Source organism: Haliotis asinina, chromosome 2, assembly GCF_037392515.1.
Source record: "Haliotis asinina isolate JCU_RB_2024 chromosome 2, JCU_Hal_asi_v2, whole genome shotgun sequence".
Taxonomy (NCBI): Eukaryota; Metazoa; Mollusca; class Gastropoda; order Lepetellida; family Haliotidae; genus Haliotis; species Haliotis asinina.
The window spans coordinates 31,391,324-31,399,477 of record NC_090281.1 but is presented as its reverse complement, the minus strand read 5'-3'; the positions used below and the strand labels follow the sequence as shown (position 1 = coordinate 31,399,477).

Below are 8,154 nucleotides of genomic sequence, written 5' to 3'. Positions count from 1 at the left end.
AAGCCCGGAAAGTGTACACCAAGCGCCATCAATTGCAAGCCCAGAAAGTGTACACCAAGCGCCATCAAGCCAGCAACTCATACTTGATACACAGGAAAATGGATGGACTTTGGCAGGCACTCCTACAGTTCAGTTCCGAACAATAGGTATTAAAAAATCTGAAAAAATAAACAATAGTATTATCTGCTTAAAACACGTGACTAAACTATCTATGAAGGTAGGTTTCAAAGGTGTCATACAAACCCGTGATCATGGGCCTTATGAACAATTGTGCTTATATGCGCCACTTAACGATTAGAGACAGCACAGGACTCTTACATAATATTATACTAGTATTACCAGCTTAAGAACATCTGAGTATGGTACGGAATATAAAACTGCACCTTGCTCCTCACATGTCGGATATGTACTTGAAACGTCAATTGATTAGCATATGTATGACATTTTTTGTAAAACCTCTAACATTATATATCTTCGTTTTTATAGCTGAAAGTGAAAGCGACAGTGCGGTATCTGTTGAAGTCGCAGCCCATCTTAACCACGGTGAGTGAAAAGTAAATCTTCAGCGCCAGCTTGTGTCCTCAATGAGAAATCTATGTGATTTCGCGCAAGCTGTTTACTCGGAGTCTATTACGTAATGTTGTCAACTCAGTTCGAACGTACTGACGATCTTCCTGAATCACTGGTCCGACATGGACAGCGTGCAACTAATATAAAATGCTGGACTTGGTCTCTTATAATGTTATGGAATTATCAGTTTTCCATATGTACAAAGTTATAGTAGTCGCTGGAATCATCTCTCTGCCATATGTGTTTAGTTACAGCATTAGCTAGAATTTTCACTTTGCCATGTGTGTATTATTATAACATTCACTAGAATTGCTATATGTGTACAGCCACAGTATTCACTGGAAAATCTTTACAAAAGACTGAATGAATTGGATTTCGGTTATAAAAAAAATAATGTTCATTAATGAAGCTTTTGAAAACCTATATTGTTGTTATATCATCACGATGTAATATTGTTATATCATCACGATGTAATATAGTCTAAACCTATCTAAGATCTTGTCGTGTTAATGAACTTTCCCTAAATGTATTTTCAGCATTGTCGACTCTTGAAAGTTTGCTGGACCTGGAAGGAGAGAGGCAGCTGACGGTTTCTCGTTCCAATGTGGTCGAGCCATTACTGCTGCAGTACAAAGACGATCCATCCATTCTGCAATCACGACTCCATGTTTCTTTCGTTGGAGAATCGGGTGATGATTTTGGAGGGTTGAGCAAAGATATGTTCACAGCATTTTGGACAGGAGTATTTGAATCATACTTCATTGGCGATCGATGCAAGGTGCCAAGTTTACCCTTCCACAGAGTTAGGAAGGAGTTATGGAAGTATGAATCAATCGGTTCCATCCTAACTCACTCGATGGCACTGACAAGATGCCTGCCATCTATGATCGCGAGAACCTCTATCATTGCAATTGTTTTCGACTCCGATGTGGATAAACAATGCCTTTTAGAAGATTTCTTTCTGTTTTGTACCAGAGCAGAGCAGAATCTCCTGAAAAAGGCAATGTCGCATTTCCAGAGTCTTGATGACAAAGAGATGGACTCGCTGATCACTTTCTTTAGCATTAATGGCTACATGGGAATGCCAAACCGTCGAGAAATCTCTGATCAAATCTCAGAAATTGCCCAGAAAGAGTTGCTTGATACACCGCGTCCCCTTTACGAGGATATGAGACGTGGTATTCCAAGTTCACACATGTCATCATTCTGGGCGCAGTTGACGATTGATGAACTTTCAGCCCTTATCACCTCCCAGCGTCCTACTCCCACGAAGGTGGTAGATTGTATATTGGCTGAGGGGGAATACATCAGACCTGAGGAGGAGAAAGTCCTGTACTTCTTGAAACAGTTTGTGAGAGGACTGGATCAGGAAGATCTCATGTCATTTCTGCATTTTGTTACAGGGTCAATCCACATGCCAGATGGGGGAATTAAGGTATCATTTACAAAGCTGGCAGGGGAACTGAGGAGACCCATTGTACACACGTGCTCAAATCTCATCGAAATAAGTGTGCTGTATTCCTCGTTTCAGGAGTTCCGTCGAGAAATGACACAGTATTTGAGGAACGAGTTGGCTTTCCATTTTTCGGTTATGTAAACTGAGAAGAAGGTGGATATCATATGTTCAGTATAGGAAATTTGGATGTTAAGCTGAATTAACGCTTGCTGCATGGAGATACAGTTGGGGTGTTTCCAGTTCAAGCTGAATTATGTCATACTTAAATGTTCAAGTTGCATTTTCTGAATACATTAATCTTTTGAAAACAACTGTTACAATTGTGCGACCAATTCTATGTCGGAAGGAGTAGTTAAAGAATATATCCATTGATCCGCAGTGATGCTGTTAACGAAACAATATCTTGCTCCTCACACAATTTAATGGAAAGAAAAGTGTCATACATGGTATAATACATAGTGCAACATCGAATCATCAGAAATATGCATTATTGGAGGTATGAGTCAAAGTCATGCATGACGGGAAGACAGGTGACGGTCGCATCTCATATATGAGTGTCACTGCTGAAAAATGCAGATTTGGATTTTGACGCACAAGCTTTTCAACGACCTTGTGCACCACCATCAAATCAAATCACACCAGTCATAAGAACACATTAGGCCTACGATAGCATTCGTTTTACCAGAACTTTTCAGTAGACTACGGTTATATAACTAACTCAAATTGACAACAGAGGTCATTATGACAAAACTACACTCGTCAGAAAAACATCTACGCAAAGAGAGTTTAAAGCAGTTAATTTCGATATATTTACAAAGAAATTAGTTCAGCACGCAATGACATATCTTGCGATTGAATGTGCGCCATTGTTAACCCTTCGAATCATATCTGTGTCATGATTAGTAGTCGTGTTTATTCAAGGGATCCTCCTGTTCAGACCCTGGCCCAGTTAGAAGCTTCTTTATACGAGGAATGTCGTAGACGGGTCCTTCATAGGATTAGGAAGGTGACATGAGGTATGAGGAGGAGAGCGCTAGCTGTCATACAGTCACATGCAGGTTACACTTAGCTTGGTATTGACCTTGAATCGTGCTAGACACGCAGAAAAATATTTTGAGTGTTTACATTAACCAATAAATTCTACATTAAACGTTCCTGGGATGTACTTGAACAGATATACTTGTGTATGAAAATGTGGATTTTTTTCAATATAAGCAATTATGGTTATAAAATGAACAGGGATTACAATCATTTTGTCGTGTTTTATGAATAAAAGGATTCATAAGGGTCACTGATGTCACCCCGAGAAGTTTTATGAAGGTTTGGAACACCTATCAATGCAAAGATAAATTGGGTGCGTAATTAAGTTTTTTTTTAAACATTACGATGTGGTCCATGGTGCAAGAGGGTACTTACTGCCATAGAACCTAGGGAACGCATAGAACGCGTTTGGTTTAGCGATGACGGGATGGGAGACAACGTGTCTATCGACGTCAACGTGAACGTTTAGTGCCGACCTGCATTCGGCAGGTGGACAGGTTTGGTGGACTGGGATTATGGTGTGGGGAGCCATGTCCTACATGAGTAGATCAGAACTGGTGGTGGGTCAAGCTAAACGCCCCCTTGTATCCATACATGTTCAGTGAGTGAACTGAATTAATGCAATGACAACAACACATATGTTCATCCGGTATCGGAATCAGAAAATTACAATGTGAACTCATTTTTCGGTTTCAGTTATATGGTTCAAGCAATGAATACCGAAATACACAGTTTTTCAGATATAATGGTACGGCATTATGGATATAACAATTGGAGTCGTTAAAGCGAATCTGGTCCCATAAGTTTCACAAACCTGCAGGGACAGTATATTTGCGGACTTATCAGAAATTATACAAACATTAATTACTGCGTACAGCACTTGTTTTATCACGTGTATCCATCCATAAACACGCACAATTATTAAGTAAATACTTTACAAACCCTGATACTAATCATATGAATGTGCCGTGTACATTTTAAAAGTTAATCTACTGAATATTAGTCGATGATACGTTGTCTTCTGTCCCTAGTTCGGGACAGTATTTATGAATTGAATAAACGGTCAAGTTCTATCACACAAGCAATAAATTTATCTTTGTGTGAAAGTTGTCCACTTGTAACATCCCTCAGACGACGATTTTGTTCATCGGTCAGTTGCAGAGATGACTGACTAAGATGCTCCATGTTGGTTGTGTTTGACACTGCATCAGTATCAAATCCGTACGTTCGAACGGCATCGACAAGACGGGTTTCAAACGTAGGGACATCGCCAAATATTTCTTCAACAGACGTGTGTCCAGAGTTCGCATTGTTCAGGATACCGTTAATCCACAGTTGTTCAGGCGAACGATTTCCTTCTGTTCTCATTCTGTGAGAGTTCCAACCACATCGAAAAGACGTCAGGCGACGGTTTATTTCCGGCACATAAACGAAGTGCAAAGCATAAATGTGCTGGCTATTCATTACATCTAGGATACCATCATCCTCAAAGGCATAAAACACCTTGTAAAATGTTTCAGTCACCTCTTTGTGAACGTCACGCCATAGTCTCTCTATTCTCTGATTGTGAACCGATCTCCCAGTAATGTGACTTGCTCTTTGGTGGCCTCTGATCAAATTCATGGCATATGCAACTTTGATGTTTTCCATTCCATGATCGCTCCTAACCCTCGATGGAAGACCATACTTATCTGAGGCTTGAACAAACATTCTCAACACATCATCAGCCTTATTGTTATCAGTACATTCCAGTGCTGTTATGTACCGGGAAAAACCGTCAACGAATCCATGGGTTATCAGTGACCATCTGAAATTTATAGTAAGATATCGGGTCAATTCATAAGTGATATGCAATAATTACAACGGTCCATATTGGTAATAGCGCGTTTCATGTTGTGGAATATAATTAGTGGCTTGCAACAGGCTGAACTGAAATGTTCTATCTTAATGCAAAACAAACACACCTGTTGAGCTTCATGTGAGCATCCATGTGCCATAAACTGTTTGGGGATGGAACAGAATATGTACGCCTAGCTACTGTCCTCCCCCACCGTGTAGCTGTACCAACTGGGTCGCCTGTCGCCAGGACTGTCCTGACTCTGCTGCGTTGGACGCAGACCCCATCAGAACGGAGATACCCATTCATCATCTGTGAAATATACGAAGTATTGTGTTCGTCATTAAAACAACTGAAACGAATACGTTTTCAAAAATTGAAATGTCAGTGTGTTACAGGAATATGAAAAAGTCTTATACAATCTGTCATCTTAATATAATTTGACGATGCGACCTAAGGGAGATTATGTACTTGCAAGACAGGAACGTCTGCAATGGATGAACTAGATCATGGTATACAAACAGTTGGGAAAGCTCAGGCAATGGCAGGATATGTCATATTTAATCACTTTAATACGAAACAGTACAGTGCTACGAAATATCAGTGGGTGCAAACAAGGTAAAAGCCCAGAAGCAACAGTTTGTGATCCGAGATATGTAACTGCATCATGACTTTGTTCTTACTTCTGTCATACGGATAATACTGTACAGTTTATACAAGGCGTGAATATTGATTATAAATTAACGTACACATTGTTAATATTTACAGATATCGTTTCGAGTAGCTTATTAACATAACCCCTCATTTATTATATTTAGGTTTATACAAACCTCACTTCCTGCATTTGGGAAACTATCCTTTATGTCTCCCACTTTGATTCTAAGTTCATCATCGGTAAGATGCGTGTATTTGCCTTTCATGGACATGGCGTTGGAGTACATCTTGTTGTATACGGTGCTTGCTGAACAAGTAAAGTGATTTGCTATTTTGGCAGCTGTGTAACCCTTCTTAAGAAGACATGCGATCTGTGTGGTCGACATATCGACACTTGGTCTTCCTCGCTTCCCTGCAAGGTTGTATCAGCACTTTCACATATGCATCGTATCACACCAATGAGTTTATGAGTAACATAGCAAGACTACAGAACAGTTTAAACGGAACAGTTTATAGTGAATGTCATAGGACAAAAGGATTCATCATTGTACATAATTTCCACAACTTATACTATCGTTTGATCTTATTCATATTTTGCTCGTGTCATGAATGATAACGGCTGCAAAGGCATAATTTCGGTTTTATTTTTCATTCAGTATTTCAGGAATGACTACACTTTGATGAACGTGTGTCACGGTGTGACAATTTTCACATGGCGGCCTAAGGGGAAAGAATGCACAATGTTGTATATATGTTGCTCATGTAACTACAATGTGGAAAAGACTTAAAGGTGTATTAAATGGAAATTTATGTATTTGTAACCAAGATGATTTCCTGACAAACTGCTAAACCGGACAACCAAATAACGAAATCTGAATTAATGAAAATTATTACAGCTGCTTCACTAAAATAACATGAATACTTATGTCCCATGTAGCAGCATTCTAGATACGCGCCTTGGAGAGATGATACAGCTTGACAAGAGAGCCAAAAAATAGACTACCTGATGGTTGTGGAATGCAGCCTTTAACATATAATGACCCCAGCATGACTAGCCCCAATGCAGATGTTTGATACGTTTTAAGTCTACCTTCTCACTGGGGCTATATATATATACTGATGTATTCTGATATATTTATAAAGGATACTTACCGGACCGGACCCGAATTCTTTGACTGTTGGTCATACTTGCTGCGCTTGGAGGGGGGTTCTCAACTTGTAAATTCTCGCATAAAGTGAGAAGCTGTTCGATTGGCTGTCTGACGGACAAATACTTCGCATTTCCAATTGAAGGCGATATACGGTGTAAATTGGATAAATTGGACTTGCAGACAATCGTCAGTACCGCCCGCCATGATTAGAGATATTACCCACAATACATTACAGGCGGAAATATTTGAAGATATCTGGAAATCGTTTTAAATATCTCAATTCAAGATATCTTTAATTCATTTTAAGATATCTCTAATTCTGTTCAAGATATCTTCAATTCAATTCAAGATATCTTTAAAACAATTAAGATATCAGCAATTCATCAATGTATTTTTTCTATTTGAGATATCTTTAATTCATTTCATGATATCTCTCATTCAATTACAGATATGAGCAATTCTTTTAAAGATATCATTAATATGAGTCAACATATCCTTAATTCAATTCGCGATATCATGAATCTTATTACAGATATCTATATTTTTTTCAATTCGAGATATCTTGAATTCAATTCAAGATATCTTCAATTCGTTTCCAGATATCTTTAATTGAATTCAAGATATCTTCAATTCAATTAAAGATATCTGTAATTCAATTGAAGATATCTATAATTCCTTAATAAATGTGAGAACGGCTTGCCATACTACCGTGTTCTCGTACAGACAGGAGCGCAAAGGGCTGAGCTACCTTTTATTGCAAACGTTCGCACTGTTCCTTTAGACATTGTGCTTAGTCCATCCTCCTCCTCCTCTTCACAACGTGATGATGATGATGATGATGATGATGATAACGATGATGATAATGCTGTGTGTAAACTGTAATTGATTAAAATTGATGTAATGAACTTAAACATTTTTTTCTTCCACCACTAGTGTCTTCCCTCAGCTCTTTGGGTTAGTTAGTTTTTCATGATCTTAAACATTTATGTTAGCATGCAGTTATATTTCGTTATTTTGTGCACTTACTAACATGCAATATTATATATATACACAGTAAAAAAGTCCCTCATCAACGCTGTACGTGGTCTTCCTGTGGGTTTGAGATTCCGTACATCATTCGTCTGCGCATGTTTTCGTACCAGGCGGCTTATTGTAGAGTAATGATGTCCGACTCTTCTGGCAATCTCCTTGAAGGACAGACCCGCCCTGTGAAGACCAATAATCAATAAGACTGCTTCTGGTATCCTTGCACCTGGCATTCTGCCTACCGACTGATGAAACAACCACAAAATGCCTTTTAAGGTGATCACCACCTCATGCAGATACTGCAGTTTGCAAAAATCGTGGGATGTGATATTCACGTGTTAGTTGCTACGTTTGGGTGATCATGTCCCTTATGAAAACATAATGACTTTAAAACTGAATGGACACAGACTTGTTGTCAA

At 38.9% G+C, this 8,154-nt stretch overlaps 1 protein-coding gene across 1 annotated transcript; it reads left to right on the top strand.

The window, feature by feature from the left end:
• Positions 1-1,573: 1,573 nt before the first annotated feature.
• Positions 1,574-2,167, top strand: LOC137272473 (uncharacterized). The gene has a single exon (XM_067804854.1). The coding sequence runs from the start codon at positions 1,574-1,576 to the stop codon at positions 2,165-2,167; it is 594 nt and encodes a 197-aa protein (XP_067660955.1).
• The last annotated feature ends 5,987 nt before the right edge of the window (positions 2,168-8,154 follow it).